The sequence below is a fragment of the Carcharodon carcharias genome, chromosome 12 (genome assembly GCF_017639515.1).
Source record: "Carcharodon carcharias isolate sCarCar2 chromosome 12, sCarCar2.pri, whole genome shotgun sequence".
In the NCBI taxonomy this organism is placed as follows: domain Eukaryota; kingdom Metazoa; phylum Chordata; class Chondrichthyes; order Lamniformes; family Lamnidae; genus Carcharodon; species Carcharodon carcharias.
Window position 1 is genome coordinate 59970449 of NC_054478.1, and position 22668 is coordinate 59993116.

Sequence of the window (22668 nt, forward strand, 5' to 3'; positions counted from 1 at the left end):
AGGATGTCTCACTGCAGCTGTACAGGGCCTTGGTAAGACCACACCTGGAGTATTGTGTGCAGTTTTGGCTCCTTACCTAAGAAAGGATATACTTGCCAGAGAGGGAGTGCAGCAAAGGTTCATCAGACTGATTCTTGGGATGGTAGGATTGTCATATGAGGAGAGATTGGGCCAACTAGGCCTGTATTCATTGGAATTTAGAAGAATGAGAGGGGATCTTTCTGACAGGGATGGACAGACTGGATGCAGGGATGATGCTTCCTCTGGCTGGCGGGACTGGAACAAGCGGTCACAGTCTCAGGGTATGGGGTGGGCCATTTAGGACTGGGATGACAAGAAATTTCTTCACTCAGAGGGTGGTGAATCTGTGGAATTCTCTATCACATAAGGCTATGGGGGCCAAGTCACTAAATATAATTAAGAAGCAAATAGATAGATTTCTAGACTCTAAAGTCAAGGGGTATGGGAAGAGAGCAAGAGTATGGCATTGAGATAGAGGATCAGCCATGATCATATTGAATGGCAGGGCAGGCTCAAAGGGCCAAATTATCTACCCTGCTCCTTTTTTCTATGTTTCTCTGTTATGTTTGGGAATGTCTGGGGGTCATGTGACCTACTCTGAACCATGCCCAGCAACAAGCCTGGGTAGTTTGGTTGTTAAAGGTTAAGGGCGGCCCAAGTTATTTTACTGGAAAGAAGGTGCAAGATATTCACACCGGTAGACAATGGCAGGAGCATCTGTGTCGATATTTAGTTTCTGAGTTTCATCGGGAGGTGTTTAGAATGTCAGATTTTGTAAAGGGTTACACTTTACACTGTCTATTTAATTCAAGATGGAATGGTGTTAGGCATCTAGAGGAGAGCTAATTGGCATTTCCACCTGGTTACATGGTTCATGTGATTCATGTTGCTTTGAGAGGGTAAGAGCCCATGGCAAGCCACTGTTGTCTTGGCTTACAGGGATATCTAAGATATCACTGAACCTGACAGAAGCAGGTCAGTCTGCAAGAATCTGAGAGAGAGCAGAGAGATAGAGGCAACCAGGCTCTATTGTTCACCATGCTGAATGTGGATGGGAGCTCATGCTTAGGTTGAAAGGACCAAGTTCATGAGATGTTAAATGAGATGTTAACATTTGACTAGCTTTGGCGAGAGGGAGGAATCTTCATGTAACCCTCACTGTGAAAGTCAGTTTGGTGATTAGAATTTATTCGGCTGGAAAAGGAATAAGGAAGCAAGTAGTGAGTGATGAGAATAGCTTTGGACTAGTTCCTAGAGAATGAAGTGCCCATTGAAAGGACAGAGTAAAGTAAAACCGTAGATGGGGATTTTTGGTTGTTTTGAAAGTTAAATGGGTGATCTTTTCCATCGTTTAAAGTATAAGTTGCCTACTGAATAGTGTTTAGACAATGTTGTTTTTAGTTTGTTTATTATAGCAAAAGTTTTAAAACTTGAAATCTTGAGAGATCCTTCCAGTCAGTCACTGGAAACTCAAATATCCTTTTAAAAGTTATTGGTCTTTACAGGGATCGCAACAGTAGTCATTAGCAGATAGCAAACCAAGTTAAAATAAACTTATGCAATTAAAAAAGAATCACACTGTAAACTATTGGCAGGAAAGTTAGAAACATGGACCAGTATCCAAGATAGGAATACCAAAGCAAAACTAAAGCCCCAATGCTGGGAAGGTATGGATTTTGAAATCTCCTCTTGGAGCCTGAGGGAAACAAGTTGCATAGCCACTATTGTGTCAGAGGTTCCAAGGCTACTAACAATAATTGCACCTCACAAAGGCAACAGATAAAGGATTTCCTTGAAGGATATAAATAAAAATAGTCATACCAGTTAATGCAGGGACACTAGATTCATCTAGTGACATTGCGGTCTTGTACCACCTAACAGCTTCTTTTACTTTTCCTTGTAATACCATCTGATAGCCGAGTTCATTTGCAAACTCTGCATTACGTGAAGACATGCTGAATGCTCTTTCAACCAAGGTATAGGTCTGTTGAAGGACAATCTGGTTCCGTCCGCACTATATTAACATACATAAGTGATCATTTACATGAATCAGCAAATTATAATTCAAATATTTCAGTTACTAAAGTTTCTTACATTCTAAGGTGAACTTCTATATTACTTTGACAACCATGTAAACAAATGAAGCACAAAGAAACAGAACTTCCTCAACCTTCTTGGCACACTTGTGCCACTACCATAAATCTGATGGGAGTGCATATGTTAGATAACAGTTTGTGCTAAAAGTTCTCATGCGACTTTACAAGAATTCCCTATTTCCCTGGCAGAAATTCCCTATTCAGAGTTCCTAAGATCTTGGTCTTGCAGAGGTCAGCATATCTTTCGTGGCTGGAGTCACAGTCTGGACATCAAGGATGCATTTTGCAACCATCCAGGGCATGTGATTACAGGCAATGCTGCAGTAATGGCTTGGGCAATTGCATTTAAATGAGATGACTTCCCATTGGCTGCATATTCCAGCAGGGTCATCAATGCAGGTACCCAGCTGGTGCAATCCCACACAATGGAGAAGATTGTTGCATTGAGGATTTTCTGGACCAAAGTTATTTTACCAATACAGTAAATAACAAATGATGGGTCCAGGGTTAATTGGATAGAAAGCATTCAATTATCACAAAATGCTGAAAACACCCAGATCTTCATCAGCCATCCAGATCAATGGACATCTCCACGCTTTCAAAAGGTTTGCCGCACCTCAAATCATGAATGAGCTGTATCTCCACCAATTTCACTTCGGGAAGTCCAAAAGTGTAGTTTTTGGCTCCCCACACTGTTGTTTCCTTCCCCCAGTCGCTCATACTGAATCAGACCTTACTCAAATTTGTTTCCAGTTCAACCCTAAAATGAGATTTAATCCCTACATCCTTTCTGTCATGAAGCTTGCCCAATTCCACTTGTGCCATTTCAGTCTCAATGCTACTGAAAACCAGACAAATTTTTGTCATCTCTAAAAGTTATTATTTCAATGCCCTCTTTCCTGCCCCATGACCCCCAACTTTTTCAGAATAAAACTGTTCCTAATCTGTCATAATAAGTTCTAACCAATCACCCTTGGTGGCTTACACCAGTTTCCTGTGCCCTATCTTATTAAGTTGAAATGATTTATTCTCACTTTCAAATTCTTCCATAGTCTGAGTCCCTCCCTATTCATTTAAACCTCTCTTTGAGGCTATCCTCACCTTGCTGTAGCTACCAGGTTTCCAGCCAGCCACTGTTAAACCTAAAGTTTAACCTGAGACTTCTAGCCACATTAACATATTAAAATGCCCCTGCCTTCTGAGAATGGGTTGGCTGCCTGCCCCTTGCCCCTTCTCAGTAAAACCCAGATTGTATCTTTTATCAGTAACTTCACAGAAATCAGTAACACAAGCTTTCAGAGCCACACAAAATGTATAAGTAACTCTGCTAATGTCAGTTTATATGTTTAGAAAATGCTGGAAATACTCAGCTGATCAAGCAGCATCTGTAGAGAGAGCCAAAGTGTTAACATTTCAGGTCGTTGACACTTCCCTCTCCAACAGCAACGATTTACTATGCTGAAGCTATCCTGGTCTGCAGTTCAATTTCATCCTTTGCTTCATTCAGTGTTTGAAAAAAACCTTTTTCCTTCCTTTCAGGTGTCAAGAATCATAAGCATCAACTATCAAGGATACCAATGCCCCTTAACATCCTTCTTCCCTTTCACTTTCTTCTAATTCTATTCCTTATTCCAATCTCATTTGTTGCTGCTTTTTCACGATTCCCTCTGACCTTGAACAATCAGTCCTTAATTTCCATTCCTTTACACCCTGTTTCAGTGAATTTAGACAACACTTAGCTCTCCTTCCTGTGCCTTTGCCTCCGCTCCCGCTTATGTGGCCAGAAATCTTCCCCCTCACACAGAAGACCCTTTCTCCAGAATTCACCTTTCCACCTGGACCGCTCCATCTGGTCTTTTACCCTCTCTAGATCTTTTCCTTGTGAACTGCCAACATGACATTGGCCATCTTAATTTCTCTGTTCCCCTCAGTCATTCTAACCTATCTCAGTCCTGACAAAAGATCAGCTACCTGAAACAGTAACTCTGTTTCACTCTCCGCAGATGCTGCCTGACCTATTTGTAGCATTTCCTTATTTCAGATTAGGTCAGGATTTATTTCAGATTTTCAGCATCTGCAGTACTTTACTTGTGCTACTTATACAATGTTTTTAGTAAAAGTGAATAATCGAGAAAGACAATGGAAACATATCTAGCAAATGCCTAATTTAAAAAGGTGATGAGTAGACAAAATAGAGAGGTTAAAACTAATAAAATATCAGCTCCTTTCTGTAAAAAAATTAAATTCTAGTCTCAAATTTTTTCACCCCGCCCTCATCTCCTGACAATTTTATCCAATTTCTTTCATCATGACTACTTTTTGGAATATAGTTCCACCAAAAGCAGGTTTGCTGTAGCAGCTACCCTGAAGGGGCTAAAATTTATATTGGGTGTCAACAATATCATTAAGTTATCTAATCATGGAGGGTATTATCATAAAGCCTGAACTCTTCAACGCCCAATATTCACACACACTTCCAGGAGAGCTGGCTGGGTATCAGCCAGAAGTGAGAACCTTGCCCAAGGCTCCAGAGGAGAGTTGCTGAACTCTTACTTCCACTTTGACAGCGATTAACTGACTCAGCACAGGCTAGCATCAAACTTGGACTCTGCATAATTTTTATAGCTCAGCTAATTGCTGAATCAAATTACTCAGGCTATCGGGAAAAATATTTCTGTTTCAAAATATTAACAAACTTACCATCCTACTGAAAGCCAGTGCCATTTTATAAAAGAGATCAGGATTATGTGGTTCAAAACGGTCCAGTACACTGATCAGATCACCAAGTCTAGAGCCAGCCTGGAAAGATGTTGATAACTAATATGAATTCCATTTCAGACTTTGAATGGTACACCTTAATAAATCATTACCTATGTATTATTAGTTATGAAACTTAAATATATTTAAATATATTTGCTAAATGTTGTTTCAATTGCTTCACACACAGAAAATTGACAACAGTGCACATTTATATTTTGACCTTTCATAGGTCCTTAATACAGATGATATCATGTACAGTTATCTGGAAACTAATGTAAATTTTAATTTGAGTTGAAGATGCATGTTGAATAACCCCATAGTTCTTACTTCTGACAGAGCATCTAGCACAACTCCCACTTAAGAGTTTGAAAATGATCTCTTTAAATACATTTCATTCAAAAAGTGCTGAAGGTTTTAATCCCCATACAGTACGAGAACAACATTACTAACTAGCACATGATTTTATGTGGCACAGATCTTAGTATCTCCTCAACAATTTGTTGAAGGAGGCAGAAATATGGGGCCTTTAGCTTTGAACGTTGCCACAAATAACACCCATGAACAGATTTGAGAAAACCTGACCAGGCTTGACACTGATGAGTATTGACATTATAAATAATAGATCACTTGTAACTGGTGCTTCATTATAACATTTTCCTTACCTCCTTAGTATTTCCCTCTCTGCATAAAGAATGGAGGGCCAGCATCCTTAGACCTTCAAAGTTATGACTGTCTTTCTGTAAGAGTCTGTGATAGATTTTAGAATAAATTTTAAATTACTGTACTAAATTACAAATGAATGGAATCTTAATCTCTAAATTTTACCAGATGGATTAAATGCATTCTATTTATTGAGAAACTGTAATGGTACTGAACTTTGCTTTTGGAGAATTTATGTTTTAAATTTGTCTTAGCATTTAAGAAATTGTATTGCACAAGATATACATAGTTATGTTAACACAAGCCAACTTCTATTTTCTTATAGTAGTGAAAGTGTAAACATGTTGAAAATATCTTCATCAGATAAATAAGTTATATTCACGACATGCACATCTATTTGATCACTGAAAATAAAGTGCACCTGGAAAGGCAACAAAATTGTGTTTTCCAATTAATGTTTTTTTTTGTTCTTAGGATGTGGAGTATACTGCATGATGGTGAAGAACATTGTAAAATCACCAGCAAGAACTCCACTCCTGATCCTATAATAGAGAGAAGGTCATTGTTGTAGCAACTGAAGATGGCTGAGTTGAGGACACCCATAAAGAACCGCTGTAGGGATATCCCGAGGCTGCAGTGATTTTTTTTATATTCGTTCACGGGATGTTGGTGTCACTGGCTGGGCCAGCATTTATTGCCAATCCCTAATTGCCCTTGAGAACTATGTGGCTTGCTAGACCATTTCAGATGGCATTTAAGAGTCAATCACATTGCTGTGGTGTGGAGTCACATGTAGGCCAGACCAGGTAAGGACAGCAGGTTCCCCTAAAGGGTATTAGCAAACCAGATGGATTTTTACAACAATCGACAATGGTTTCATAGTCATCAGTACTTTTAATTCCAGATTTTGATTGGCCTCCAATAACCACAAACATCTTCCTTCATCTGCGGTAGGATTCCACTCCTGAAGTGTTTTTAAACTTAAGAGACTCCCACTGATTTCAGTTTTGCTAATGCTCCTTTGTGTCATTCTCAAGCAAATGTTGCCTTAACAAAAGTAACTACTCTCACCTCTCCTCTGATATTCAGCAAGTTTCTGTCTGAATCAAGGCACTGACAACATCTGGAGCTGGATGATTATAGTGCCTGTGAGTGGATTATTAAGGATTTAGTGTTGCTTGATGCTGGTAGTATTGTCCATCAATTTCCCAATTATTGGGCAATAATTAGATAGTATATCGCTTGCCAATTTTCTACATTGTAACATAAATGCCAATGTCACAATTACACTGGAAAACCTTGGCTGGAGAGGCTGCGAGTTCTAGTACACAGGTCTCAGCACTACAACCAGGGTGTTGTCAGGGTCAAGATGCATCCAATGCACTCAGCCATTTCTTATGTCACATGACATAAACCAGACTAGCTGGACACTGATATTTATAATGGCAGGGACCTCAGGGTCGGCTAAGTGAGACTGCCCTCTTGAGTTGAATATGTTTGAAAATACTTCAGGCTTATCTTTTACACTCGTGCATTGGGCTTTTCTATAATTACGGGAGCAGAGTTCCTTCTTCTTATTAGTTGCCAATCACTAATTTCAAGTGGGTGTGATGATATTGCAGGGTTTTGATCGGTTCATAATGGTCTATAATCTTCTGCCCTTTATATTTAGCATTCAGGTGGCGCAATGTTCTAATGAAGGATGGCTGGGCCATAAGATTACAGATTGTGACAGGGAGCCACTGTTAGTGATAAAAATTGAAGTTCCCCAACCAAAGTACAACCTGCTTCCTTCCCTCAGCACTTCCTTTGAGTATCATTCAACACAGGGGACTACTAATCCATCAATTAATGAGTGGAGAGTAATAAGCAACAGGTTTCCTTGGAAATGAAAGCTGATAATTAAAAATGGAAACAATGCTATAACGGTAGATTTCTTTTATAATTTTATCATGGTTCTGTTTATCCGGGTAACAATTATAGACTGTTTTAAAGTGAACTAATGCCTTCCCATGCAAAACAAAAACAAAAATATCTGGAAAAACTCAGCAGGTCTGGCAGCATCTGCGGAGAGGGACACAGTTAACGTTTCGAGTCCGAATGACCCTTCAACAGAACTAAGTAAAAATAGAAGAGAGGTAAAATATAAGCTGGTTTTGGGGGTGGGGGGAGTGGGACAAGTAGAGCTGGATAGAGGGCCAGTGATAGGTAGAGAGATAGGCAAAAGATGTCACAGGCAGAAGGACAAAGAGGTGTTGAAGGTGGTGGTATTATTACACACCTTTGTCCTTTTGTCTGTGACATCTTTTGGTTATCTCCACCTATCACTGGCCCTCTATCCAGCTCTACTTGTCCCTCCCTCCCCTTAAATCAGCTTATATTTCACCTCTCTTCTATTTTTACTTAGTTCTGTTGAAGGGTCATTCGGACTCGAAACATTAACTGTGACCCTCTCCACAGATGCTGCCAGACCTGCTGAGTTTTTCCAGGTATTTTTGTTTTTGTTTTGGATTTCCAGCATCCGCAGTTTTTTGCTTTTGCCTTCCTATGCAAAGTCATTTGTGTGTGTATGGCTAGTGCAAATATATTTCTGGAGCCAAGTCCCAATTTGATTCTGATTCCGGAGCACATTAAATGGTGTTACACCACCAGTTTCAGGGTCATCTTTCCAGAAATCCATTTCACCCCCATTTGAGCTTTAACCAGTTGGATTATGACGTTATCTCTGTGTGAATCCACATCCATTGGTCTTTCTGGACACTGTTACCTTGCATTTTTAACGTTTGAAAACAACAGCTTTCTTGTAACTTAAACTTGCAATAGATACATGCACAGAACTACTGTGATTACACTTCACAGATACTGACTGGGGACCATTTACTGCAATGCAGGTGCAGATTGAAATTTCTCCTTAATTGTAAGTAAGCTGTGCAATATGCAGGTCCAACACAACATTCTGACCTGCCATAATCACTCACGCACTGTCAAGATGTAACAAGGTTGCTTTCATAGTAAGTTGACTTCTCTACCTGTGTATTGTCTCGATTGTCTGTTCCCAATCCTGCAGGGCTAGTTGGAGTTCTATCTTCTTCACAAAAGCTGGCAGGAAGCCAGGAAAATGAACTATTATCTGGTTTACCATTTCCAAAGCTCCAGAGTAGTTTTGACGCATCTCAAGATATTGCACCTATTATTAAGAAGAAAGAATATTCTGGAACTAAAATAGAAACTTGAGCAAATACAACATCTACATACCTTAATTGTGTTATAATTTTGAGAAGATAAGATCACTGGAGTGAAGAGCTTTTTTCATCAAATCCTATGGCATAATACTGGCTGAAAATTTGCACTATGTGCACTAGGTATAGTGAAGTTGTAAATGCATTCATAAACAACAGATTTATGACTTCATTATTCCTACCTAGCAGGAAGAAATCTTTGAGCTTGTAATTCAAACTGCATAAAAGTCACATAAAACTCAGTTACTTAGAAGACTAGAAACTGCTGCAGCTGAGTCAGTGTATTTCCAGGATAGAAAATGTATACTGGTTGATATATGGCCTACTACTGTCATACCTTCCCATTTTGTTAGTTGGCACATTTGCATTGCCTAGGTTCAATAAACAAAAAACTCAGGCAGGAGGACAGGACAGTCAACTTTTCTTCCATTAATTTAAGTGCAAGGATAATCCATTCCGGTGTATGGTATTCAGGCTAAATGCTTTGGAAAGAGTGTTAACACCAAAAGAAATATGTATATGGAAAAGGAACATGCTGCAGTAATCAAGAAATAAAATTTGACTGAGACTGACAGAAAGAGAGTGCACACAAAAGAGAAAAATCCAAATTACATTTTAAAGGAAACTCATTACTTTTTACCTCTGTTGGGTTTGGGTGGAGGGCTGGGGTAGGGTAGGAGAACAGATAGTATTTACAACTCAAGAAATTAACTCAACTGTTGCATTATCTTCTACAGTGAATTGTTTACTGCTAACAATGGGCAACATTTCATGAAAAAAATTCAGTTCTTAAATAATTTTGATGTGAAATTAAGTCTTCAGCAAATTTTTCCATCACCCATTTTCTGCTACCACTGAAGACCAATTTCACTCCTTTTGATTTTGCAGTTTTTTTTTACATCAAACTCACCTTCCCCATCGTAGCAAATACATCATTTCTGTCCTGGATTCCTTCATCAAAATATTTGATGGCCTTCTTAGCATACACATCTCTCCCACTGGTTAGATCGATCCATCCTTTCAAAATCAGGCCCTGGAATGACAGTACACTAATTAACACACTGATGTATGTGCCATATATAGTAGGTCACTACATTTGATTAAATTTAGAAAAGAAAGTACAAGTTCAAAGGCATCAGTTTAGTATCCCTTTTGACTGGTATGCAAACACTTTGGCACCTTCAACTGCACACAAATCAGTTATTACCTTATTATTGTTAGGCACTATGTTTAAAGAACTAATAAAGTGGCAGTCGTTGGTTATTGAAATAAGACAGAAAGTGCTCAGCAGACCAATTAACACAGTTAACATTTTAGGTCATTGGCCTTTCATCAGAACTCTGTTGATAGGTCATCAATCTGAAACGTTAACTTTGTTTCTCTCGCTACAGATGCTGCCAGACCTGCTGTGTAGCATCTTCTGTTTTTATTTCAAGTTTCCAGCATCTGCAGTGTTTTGCTTTTGTAATAGTCAGTTACTGTTTGGTTTATTTAACTAGCTAATTCAGTTAAACATAGATAGGTTGAGACCTCCAGCATATCTTCTGAATCACCATGAACAGCACACCAATGACATATAGTTTCTTTAAAAGAAAAATGGTGGTTAATACCATAGGAAAAAAACCAAGGGAAATTATCAGATAATTTCTACCATAAAATGGTTCTGTACAGTTGAATCCTGGTAATCTCATTAGCAATACAATTTACACTGGGGTCATGGGTTTATAAAATGAGGACAAATATACCCACTTGCAAATTTTTGCACTGCAACCTATTGAATCCTTCATTCAGCAACTAAATCTAAAAAGAAATAGGAAGCACTGAACAATCACACTGAAAAAGTATTTATAAAGAACATTTGGCAGCTTAATTCTATTCAGTCTGGTAAATATGACAGACCAAATAATTGGGAAACATTTTATGTTTGGATAACAAAAATTGCTGGAAGGCTGAAATAAAAATATAAAATGCTGCCTAATTTGCAGTGTATTTCCAGCATTTACTCCCTCCACATTATTTTAGTGTATTGAATATAAAGACTGAACGGGGGGGTGGGGGTGGTGGCGGGCAAGCCTAAGCATCCTTAAGTGGTGGGTAGCCAATTGAACTTATTAAAGGCCTATTGTCAGAGGCCAACTGGAATTTCTTAGTTGGCCTCCAGAACCCCGGAGGCATTGGAGAACAATTGAGGCAGCCTCCTGGTAGTGTGGAGAGGAGTGGCAGGTAGTGGCAACACTATAGGCAGGCGTGGAGGCCTCCCCACCTGATAGGCTTCAACTGCAGTCACAGGCCACCCTGTGGGTAGCCCTGATGCTGAAGACATAATATTTAAAATGTTAAAAAGTTCCATCCTGGGAGCCCACTCTCTCTTTACCCGAAAAATCAGCCTACTTTCTCAGTGCTGAAGAGTTGCCTATTGGCTTTCCAGCTTTGAAAGCATCACCCTTCACCGCCCCTCCCACCCCATCCCACCCCCACACCATCCAGCTCCTTAAGTGAACGGCAAGCCCACATTCTGGCTATTACTTGGCCAAATCAAGGAAAATCAGAGCCAGTTGATTATAGAGTGTGGGTTTCTTATCTCATTTGAGACTGATGGCAGGGTCCTGAAGCCCACGGAGAAAATCTTGCCTGTTATCTACATATACTGGAATGTACTTAACTATCATTTTTGAAAAAGTAACTTTATAAGGACAATTTCACATCATGTGGGGCAAATTATGCACCACTGAAAGGGCAATTGTATTTTACTGAATTTTCTTAAATCCATGTTTCAAAAGTAGATATCTTCATGTTCATTGGTGTGTCTCAATCATTCTTTATCATGTATACTTTAAAATTGCTAGTTAGTGGCAATTGGACATCCATTTGTGCAAATTCTCCCTTTAAGTAATATTATCAATTTCTCCATAGAGTTATCTTTAAAAATATACTAACCTTTCTTGCTCCATTAGAAAGTTTAATCATTCTATCAACGTATTCACGAGCTTTTTCGTGACGCCCAACATGCCAAAGGAAGATGCCCGCAAAATACAATGCCATCTGTCCTGCAGTTTTCCGGTCATCTTTTAGCTTGCTATCAAGTTCTTGAATGGCATCACGATCTTTTATCAATGCAAAAAAAAACTACTTCAGGATTTCTGTAACAAAACTGTTAGTTCTGTTGAAGGGTCATGAGGACCCGAAATTTCAACTGTACTCTTCTCCGCCGATGCTGCCAGACCTGCTGAGTTTTTCCAGGTATTTTTGTTTCTGTTTTTGTTCTGAACATTTTAGTGCTTATCTATTTGATCTAATTAGTTTTTATTTTCTGGCACTTTTTATTTAATGAAAATATGGTTTGAATCTTACATTAAAATGACTGCCTGTTCAAAACAAAATTTTATTTAGATGTCAAGCTTTGTTTCCCCAGTAGTTGAGAAAAGTACTGCGAGCAGCCAAATCATACATAGTAGAAAGGTCGCAGGTTTGATTCCAAGTTTGTGCTGAGACAACTGATCTCATCTGTAGCAGTAGTCATGGCACTATAATTGTCCACAGCATCTGTATTATAGGGGAGAATTCAGTCAGAGTTCCCACTTCTGATTATTATGCGGCTCAGCTCTTACGCTTCAAAGTTTGTTCAAGGCTTTGACATAAATAATGGCAACTTTAGGGCAATCAGGTCTATTCCACAGCAAGTATTTAATGGCTTCTGGAGGAGATAGAGAGTGAGGGAAAAGAAAATGTTGGTAGTAAGTGAATCATGGGAATCGTATTCTGCACAAATATAAAAAAGAAAAGAGAAAGGTAAAATCTGGTAGCTCCAATTCAAAGGATGAGAATACCAAGGTTTTATAGTTTAGTACTGAAGAAAAAGTATGTTCTGGGGTAGAAAATATGAATGTGGATATTTTCAGGAAAGAATAAGCGGTGATTACTGGAAACTGAATGATAGAATTGTGGATATAACAAGGATTGTTCAGTAGTTCAGCAGAATTCCCTGCCTGGCTTTATTTTACATTCTACAAGGTAAAAATTGGAGGTCAGTAATAATTTTCTTTACAGTACTTAGACGTAGTAGTCATATATTTATCGTGAAGCTAACATAAAGCGACACAATTGTCGTAAGACGAAAACACAGACTCCAGGGTTTTAAACCTACATAAGGAAACTAAACAAATATAAATCAGGTAGGAGACATGTATAAGTTGTAGGCTGTAATATTATAAAGAGCATCCAATCTAAATTAATTAAACATATTTGTAATGCAGAGTCCTACTTCAAATTTTATATTATTTTACTAAGGACAAGTGATGCCATTTCTTCATTGCCAGATAACGTATGCTATGTGTACTCACCTGGAGCTAAACTTTTTTTATGAGCATAGATGAGAGCCATTATAGAGCACAGCGACACATCCTGCTTTTCTCTAATAGCCTCAAGCTCACGGATAGCTTCTTGAATACGATCTACATGTGCAAAATAAAGACAATATTTTTAAGTTATCAAATAAGTTTTGTTACTGGTGATGCTTGACGGTTATGAAAATACGTTAAGCATTTTCATTGCACTTAATTACCTTCCATAAGGATCCCATAAGCATGAAAAAATAGGAATACAGCATCATTGCCATATTTTTTGAGGCCCTCATCTGCTGCAATCTGGATATGATTAAAATATTTTTTTTGGCAGTAATAGTTTATTAGAGCCTGCAAAATAAAAAGATTAAAATAAGTACATTGAATTGTTCTTTCAGTACTTGTCTTCTCTTTGGAACTCCTCCTTCCCTCGCCCTTCTCTTCATGTGATGATTTTCTTCCATTCGATTGCCCTTCACGCAACCTGTTGACCTCATATCAAGGGAACAAATGCTGTTCCAATTCCCAGACCTCATGAATAATGTTCTGCACCAACATATTAAGAGATGCAATCAGCAACACAAATGGACATATTGGCTCCTATTCTACTCTGTATGAGTGAGTGAGATTTCAATGAATTAATATCTCAACCACTAACACCAATCAGTTCTAATCCTTGGATGAAAAACTCGTCGATGTATACCTCTAGCTTTTATCAGGTTAATGATTTTGGAAATTCCAGTTTTGATCAGAACACCCCTCTGTAACAATATGCCACAACACTCAGCCCCTGTGCCATCCAGCTACTAATTTCCAGATTTACATGGCCATTCACAGCAGCAAAGTGACATGCCTTCCCATCTCGTGCTCCGCACTGGGAGAGGTGCAACACCAATCCTGGTTAACAGTTACAATTCTTCATACAAATTTTCAATCTCACTTTTAAAAACAGGAGAAAATGCCAAATGATGGTCAGATATTTCTTTTGCAAGAAATGGAAGGTTAAAGAGGAAAGAAAAAATGGAGGGCTGTAATTGGAGAAGACAGATTGACCAAAGGCACAATTTTTGAAAAAGGGATCGGTGATAAATGGTATTGATAAACAGAATCATCTGAACAAAGGCAACAATTAATATCATCAAATATTGGAGCTGGAAAAGGTAATTAAAAGGTTACTATTTGGTTGGCGGGGATGCTGAGGGAGTTGGAAATGGGTCTACTGGAAAATATGAGCTTGAGGATTGCAATGAGAGAAATGGAAGAGATACTGAAACTGAAAACCGCTCAGAAATAAAGCGAAGCGAGCTGGTATGGTCAACAGCAGGGACACAGGAGAAGGTGACAGCGGGAGCTTCACATAATTTCAGTCTTAATCCACAATATTAATAAGGTGCAAGTCTTAGGCAGATGAGGGAGAGAACAACGTGTGCAGACAGAGAGGGAATGGGTGACTGTCAGGCAGTCTAAGAGAACCAGGCAGGTAGTGCAGGAGTCCTCTGAGTTGATATTGCATGCTAACTGTTTTCCATTTTAGATACCGATGGGGGTAATGGTTCCTCAGAGGAGTGCTGCAAGAGCCAAGTCCATGGCACCACAGGTAGCTCAGCTGCACAGGAGGGGAGAAACAAGAGTCGAAGAGCAACAGTGATAGGGGATTCATTAGTTAAGGGAACAGACAGATTTCTGCAGCCACAGACGTGATTCCAGGATGATATGTTGCCTCCCTGGTGCCAGGGTCAAGGATGTGACAGAGTGGCTGCAGGGCATTCTTCTGTGGGGGAGGGGGGGGGTAGTGAATAGCCAGAGGTCATGGTCCACATTGGTATCAATGACATGGGTGGGAAGAGGGGTGAGGTCCTGAAAGCAGATTTTAGGGAGTTAGTAAAGAAATTATAACGCAGGACCTCAAAAGCAGTAATCTTAGGATTACTCCAGTGCTACGCGCTAGGGAGCACTGGAACAGGAAGATTGGGGGATTGAACCTGTGGCTGGAGAATTGGTGTAGGAGGGAGGACATCAGGTTTCTGAGGCATTGGGACTGGTTCTGGGATATGTCCGAGATAGACAGGTTGCAACCTGGCAGGACCGCGACTAACATCCTTGCAGGGAAATTTTCTCGTGCTGTTGGAGAGGATTTAAATTAGATTGACATGGGGATGGGAAGCTGAGAGGGAGCTCAGATTGAAGGGAAGCAAAGCTGATAACAAGTAGTTGAAAAGAGGTAAGCAAAATTAGAAGACAGGCAAAGCAAAGGCAAGCATCAAATAGGATCAGAATGTAAGCGCACTCTATATGAATGCATGCAACTTGCACAAAAAGATTGAAGGCACAAATAGAGGGAAATGGGTATGATTTAATTGCCATTACAGAAACATGATTACAGGATGACCAAGACTTGGAACTGAACATTCAAAGATATTTGTCATTTAGGAAGGATAGGCAAAAAAGAAAAGGAGGTAGGGCGGTGCTGTTAATAAGGGACACAATCAGCATATTACTGGGAGAGGATCATACATCAAAAAGTCAAGATGTAGAATCAGTCTGGGTGGAGCTAAGAAATAGCAAGGGGCAGCAAACATTGATGGGAGTTGTATATAAGCCACAAAACTGTGGTGGTAATGTTGGGAACAGTATAAATCAGGAAATTAGAGCTGTATGTAATATGGGTAATATAGTACTAATTCAAATATAGACTGCGTAAACCTAATTAGCACAAATGCCGTAGAGGATGAATTTCTAGAGTGTGTGAGAGATGGGTTTCTGGAGCAGTGCATTGAAAAAGCAACTAGGGATTGGGCTATTTCAGGTTTAGTATTATGTAATAAGAAAGGGGTAATTAATAACCTTGCTGTAAAGGAGCGTTTAGGAAAGAGTGACTATAATATGACAAGAATTTTACATTAAATTTGAAAGTGACATAGTTCATTCTGAAACGAGGGTCTTAAATCTGAACAAAGGAAATTATGAGGGGCAAGTTGGCTGTGGTGGATTGGGAAAATATGCTAAAAAAATTTGACAGTAGACAAGCAATACCTAGTATCTAAAGATATATTACATGGTCTACAACAAATATACATTCTTCTAAGATACAAAAGCCCAATGGGAAAGGCGAACCGTGGCTAACAAAAGAAGTTAACGGTTGTATTAAATCAAAGGAAGTGGCTTATAAGGTTGTCAGAAAAAGTGGTAACCCTGAGGGTTGGGATCAATTTAGAATCCAGCAAAGGACCAAGAAACTGAGAAGGGGAAAAGAGAATATGAATGCAAGCTAGTTAGAAACATAAAGGGGGACTGTAAAAGCTTCTTTAGGTATGTGAAAAAGAAAATATTAGCAAAAACAAATGTTTTTGTTTCCAAAAATTTCTAATAATTTTGTGTAATTTCTAATTACAGGTGGAGACAGGAGAATTTATAATGAAGAATAGGGAAATGGCAGAGAAACTAAACAATTACTTTATGTCTGTCTTTACAGAGGAAGATACAGAAAATGTCTCATAAATACTAGCGAACCAAGAGGCTTGTGAAAATGAGGAACTGAAAGAAATCAGTAGTACTCGAAAAATTAATTAGATTGAAGGTTGATAAATACCCTGAACCAGATGAGCTACATCCCAGCATGTTGAAGGGGGTGGCTATAGAGATAGTGGATGTATTGGTGGTTATTTTTCAAAGTTCTATAGATTCTGGAAAGTTTCTTGCAAACTGGAAAGTAGCAATGTAACCCCACTATTTAAGAATGGAGGGAGAGAGAAAACGGAAGATCACAGACCTGTTAGTTTGACGTCAGTAACACGGAAAATGTTAGAATCTATTACGAAGGATGTGATAACTACACACTTAGAAAATAATGATATTATTGGGCAGAGTCAACATGGATTTATGAAAGGGAAATCATGTTTGACAAACCTGTTGGAGTTTTTTGAGGATGTTAATTGTAGCATAGATAAAGGAGAACCAGTGGATGTTATGTATTTGCATTTTCAGAAGATTTCTGATAAGGTCCCAGACAGGTGGTCAGTAAACAAAATTACTGCACATGAGATTGGGTAAATATACTGGTAAGGATTCAGAACTGGTTAACAGACAGATAACAGAGACTAGGAATAAATGAGTCATTCTCAGGATGGCAGGCTGTGATTACTGGGGTACTGCAAGGATCAGTGCTGGGGTCATAGCTGTTCACAACCTATATAAATGATTTGGATGTGGGAACCAAATGTAGTACTTCCAAGTTTGCTGATGCCATCAAACTCAGTTGGAATGTAAGTTGTGAGGAGAATGCAAGGGGGCTTCAAGGGGACTTGGAGAAACTAATTGAATGGGCAAAAACATGGCAGGTGGAATATAATGTGAAGTTATCCATTTTGGTAGAAAAAAACAGAAAGGCAGAGTATTTCTTGAATGGTGAGAGGTTGCCAAGTATTAATGTCCAAAGGGACTTGGGTGTCCATGTTCATGAGTCACTAAAAGCTAGCATGCAAGTGCAGCAAGTAATTAAGAAGGCAAATTGTATGTAGGCCTTCGTCGCAAGAAGAACTGAGTACGGGAGTAAAGATGTCTTGCTGAAATTGTATAAAGCCTTGGTGAGACTGCACCTGGAGTATTACGTATGGTTTTGGTCTCCTTATCTGAGGAAAGACATAGTTGCCATAGAGGGAATGCAATGGAGGTTCACCAGACTAATCCTTGGGATGGCAGATATCTTACGAGGAGAGATTGAGGAAATTGGGCCTGTATTCTCTACAGTTTTGAAGAATGAGAGGTGATGTCACTGAAACTTACAAAGGTCTTTAAGGGTGTGACAGGGTAGATGGAGGTTGGATATTTCCCCTGCTGAGTCTAGAACCAGGGGACATAGTCTCAGAATATGGAGTAATCTATTTAAGACTTGATTCGAGAGAGAATCTCTTCACTCAGAGGGTGTGAATCTTTAGAATTCTCTATCCCAGAGAACTGTGGAAGTTCAATCATTGAGCATCTTCAAGATAGAAATTGATAGATATCTGGATACTAATGACATCAAGGGATATGGGGATAGTGCAGGGAAGTGGTGTAGAGGTAGATGATCAGCCATGATCTAATCGATTGGCGGGGCAGGCTTGCCGGGCTGAATGGCCTACTCCTGCTCGTATGTTCCTATGTGTGCAGCAAAACAGCCTTTCAATCCTGGTAACATTAGGCCAAGGTGGTTTCTGCCTCTCAGACTTCATCTGCACATGGCCAGTCAGCTGCTTCCTCAGAACAAACATACATCAGCATCTGGCCACCTGGTGGGAGCAACTTTTTGAACATCAGGTGGCTGTCAGCTTGCACCATGGATCAATTGCTGAGAATGAAGCAAATTGCAACAAGGTGAGTTTAAGGAAAACAAAAGAAGAGGTGCAATCCAGGGCACCAAAAGTTAAATGTTTCTTGCAGCATAGCTCAGCTGTGACCAAGTGGGTAGCATCGGATATTCAGTCATTACTGCATGAAACTCTTAGGTATGAATTTTACCGATCGGGTGGACAGTCAGACATCAGGCGAAGATGCGGGTTGGCTGCATGCATGGGCAGGGGGCAGATCTTTATGAGATTTTCCCAGCAAGAGCCAATTAAGGGCTGACAGGTGTGGGAACCGGCTAAATAATGGTGACAGGCGAATCCTAGTGCTGCCATTTTTAAAGGCACATGTGCATCAGTCAGGCAGACTGAAGACAAAGTCAAGAAGGAGGGTCAACAGTAAAGAAATCAGTGGAGGAATGGTGTCAGAATGAGGAAGGGTTCCTCCATGATTCAGCGGCACCTCCCTGTATGTGAGAAATGAAAGAGGTCCTATTTCCAGCAGACAGAAGGAAGAGTCCAGCAAACCTCATCAAGAAGGCATGGCCATAAGTGGCAGACATTGTAAGCAGCTGAGGGGTTGTTGCAAGAACCTTGATCCAGTACAGGGAGAGATTTAATGATCTGGTGCAATCTGGAAAGATGAGTGATGTTATTTCCAAACTGGAAGTCCAGCATGAGATAGATAGCACCCACAAAATGAGACCAAGTGGTAGGCCCATGCATGGGCAACACGAAGCTCAGTCCACATTGAGGTACTTAACTCACACACCCCCGAACCCCATGGTCAGTCATGAGTGAATGCTACATTGAGATGGCTGGATACCTCACTATGCTATGGTTGATGCTACACATTTACAATGCCTCAGGGTGACCAATACATATGCAACGTAAGACAGAGAGTGACACTGCGTATGTCTTGCAGAGGAACCATGCTCAGAATGCCAAGGAGCATCAACGAACAGAGGTGGAGTGCCTTTCATCGCCTTGTGACACCAATGAGGAGGAAGCTATGGCGATCAAAAGGGTCATGCACAGAGCCTGTTGCTGAGTGTGAGGCAGTTGTGGAGGCTATGGAAAGTGAGTATAGTGCTGGTTGTGACAACATTCCCTAGACCATTTGTGGCCTGTGGCACCTTGCAAGGGCCTTTAGCACCAATGGAAGCTCCTGACCAAGGGGAAGCACTCATGACTGACTGAAAGAGCAGCTGTTTCACTGTAATCTCTCTGCAAGATACAGCAGGTCAGGACAGACCAGGGCTCCTAATACACTAAAAGGCTCACAAGATGCAGCACCATCTCAAGGCTCTATGCTTCACTTTATTTCAGCACACCCTCCATCAGAATAAATACACTCATATCGGTGGGCTTTGTTTAACGTGTAGAGTTTAACGTGGTGAGCACAAACATGGAGGAGGTAACTGAGTAAGTGACAGCTGCGGTCAATTCTCCTCAGAGAATTGAGGTAAGGCCCAGCAACACTTGGCTCCATGCAGGCAGCAAGCTTCAGGTGTCATCAGCAAAGCAGCAGATGCTGCAGCATCAGTGTAAATTGTTTGAACATCTGTTGGAGTTTCCAATCGAGGCAGTGAAGTCCCATGTTCAAATGATGGAGCTTCCATCCATGACATGAATGGCTCCATATCTCTTGCATGTGATTGCACGGTGTCCTCCATTGAGAGAAGCAACCCTCATCGAGCACCATTTGGATGCAGGGGGTTTGCAGAGACCGCCATATCATGGCCTCATCTGGAGGTCTAAAAGGCAATGGATGGTCAAGATAGGCCGGCCACACATCTCCCCATTGCCCAAGTTTGCTCACTATTGAACAAGGCCAGTTTATTCAATGTATTAGAACTCGTGTATTTATTTCTATGCAAAAGTTGACAGTGGTCAGATGTGGAACCAGATAGATGGTGTTTAAAAGTGGAGGTTTCATGAGTGCCTGTGTTGACAGAAGGTCTTTGTTTAAAGCACTGATGGGTACAGAGAGATGTTAAGGGTCTCCAATGAAAAGTCAAAAAGGCCACTTCTGGGAAAGAACTCTTAGTTCAGTGGCACTTGTCCTCACGTGAAGCATCTGCTGATCAGAGAGTCATGGATCTCCCTCCCTTGCATCTCACTGTCATGTGAGCTGTGCCCAGCAGCACCATCTTTATTGGATGGCATGTGTTGAGGCGCCTCGTAGTCATCCCCCTCCCCTGAGGATGTGGCTCGCTCAGTGTCTTCTTCTGTTCCAGTGTTACTCCCTTCTGGAACATCAGATTGTAAAATATTCAGCAGATGACAATGATATGGGATACCCTTGACGTGTATATTGCAGGGCTCCCACGGATCTATTGAGGAATCTAAACCTCACTTTCAAAAGGTCAATGTTCTGCTTGATGATGACTTGTAGTCATATGGCAGTAACTGTATGTGTCCTCATGGCTCTGGGTTTTGAATGCATGAACTCCTGCACTGAGAGTGGCAAACCTCTTGGAGAGCCATATACGGCAGCACTTGGAGTGCTTGCAGAAACTACTTCCAGCAGCCTCTGGAAGATGAGGATGACCATCACAGGCACCTCAGCCATAAGCCAAAGACATACGAGCATGTTGATTCCACCTCATCCGAGGCCATAGGGGGAGAACAGTGTAGAACAGCCAAGAGCGAAGGCTCCCACTTGGTTAATTGCCCTAAGTGGTTCACTTAGGTGGCTTTCATTTGTGCTTGTGCAAATTGTTCGAACTTAATTACATTGGAGATATTGTGCCATGATCCCAAATTTAGGAGCTTCCATTCCTTTCTGGAAAAACTGCAAAAGGAGGAAGAAGTGGTGCAGTGAAGTAATGGTCTTTCAACAGGAACACTGGAGAGGACTGTGCCATGCATCATCACTAAGAATAGAACTATTCAAAGTTCTGTGTCTAATGAATCTATTCTCTCAATCAGGGCAAAGTATGTGCCAGAGCACATAGTCTTGCTGTACGAGTCTAGCACTGGTGAAATGTGCCTTGATCCGTTGTTCAAATCATCCTGATGACAACTTTGACTCATGAGACAGCCCAGCCATCCCCCATGGGGGAGCAGTCTAAGGATAAGGGGTCAATCATTTAGGACTGAGATGAGGAGAAATTACTTCACTCAAATGGTTGTAAATCTTTGGAATTCTCTGCCCCACAGGATTGCGGATGCTCCATCGCTGAATACATTTAAGGCTGGGAGAGACAGGTTCTTGGTCTCTCAGGGAATCAAGCAATATGAGGAATGGGCAGTAAAGTGGAGTTGAAGCCCAAGATCAGCCATGATTGTACTGAATGGTGGAGAAGGCTCAATGGGCCATATGGTCTACTCCTGCTCTTATTTTTTTTGTTCTCCCTGCACAGAATGGGCACCATTTGCTCTGTATCTTCCCCTCTTCTGAACTGTGTTGCTCCAGTGCCTCATTCTCTGCAATGTCCACACTGCTCTGTGGAGAGCACAGCGGGCCACAACAATGCACAAGGCCTACGCAGGAGTATATTGCAGGGCACCACCCAAACGGTCCAGGTATCAGAATCACATTTTCAGGTGGCCTGCTCAATGGTGGTCCTTGCCAGCAAAAGTCTTCAGTTGTGGCACCGCCGTGCCTTCATCTCAGGGTTATGTAAAGGTATGAGTAGCTACCTCTTCAAGGGATATCCCTTTTCCCCTAGAAGCCGTCAACAGAATTTCAGTGGTGATATAAAGAGTAGCAGCATCCTGGAGTGACAAGGATGAAGGCATCGTGAGAGCTGCCAGGAATTTTTTTATTCATTTACAAGGTGTGGGCGTCACTGGCTAGGCCAGCATTTATTGCCCATCCCTAATTGCCCTTGAGAAGGTCATGGTGAGCTACCTTCTTGAACAGCTGAAGTCCATGTGGTGTAGGTACTGTTAGGGAGGGAGTTCCAGGATTTTGACCCAACAACAGTGAAGGAACGACGATATATTTACAAGTTAGCATGATGTGTAGCTTGGAGATGAACTTGCAGGTGGTGCTGTTCCCATGTAACTGCTGCCTTGTCTTTCTAGATGCTAGTGGTCGTGGGTTTGGAAAGTGATGTCAAAGGTCCTTGGTGTTTTCCTGCAGTGTATCTTGCAGATGGTACAAACGGCTGCTATTGTGAATCAGTGGTGGAGGGAGTGAATGTTTGTGGATGTGGTGCCAATCAAGCAGACTGCTTTGTCCTGGATGGTGTCAAGCTTCTTGAGTGCTGTTGGAGCTGCA

At 40.7% G+C, this 22668-nt stretch overlaps 1 protein-coding gene across 3 annotated transcripts in view; it reads right to left on the reverse strand.

Annotated features, from left to right (window-relative positions):
* The window catches only part of ttc21b (tetratricopeptide repeat domain 21B), a 93936-nt gene that overhangs the window by 65717 nt on the left and 5551 nt on the right, over nt 1–22668 (reverse strand). For all 3 annotated transcript variants that reach the window (XM_041201427.1, XM_041201426.1, XM_041201429.1), the window contains exons 2-9: nt 13338–13467; nt 13117–13227; nt 11714–11880; nt 9687–9809; nt 8567–8724; nt 5540–5624; nt 4818–4916; nt 1843–2035 (exon numbers count right to left, since the gene is read on the reverse strand). In XM_041201427.1, the coding sequence (XP_041057361.1) occupies nt 1843–2035; nt 4818–4916; nt 5540–5624; nt 8567–8724; nt 9687–9809; nt 11714–11880; nt 13117–13227; nt 13338–13467 (1066 nt within the window). The remainder of the gene's footprint in view (nt 1–1842; nt 2036–4817; nt 4917–5539; nt 5625–8566; nt 8725–9686; nt 9810–11713; nt 11881–13116; nt 13228–13337; nt 13468–22668) is intronic.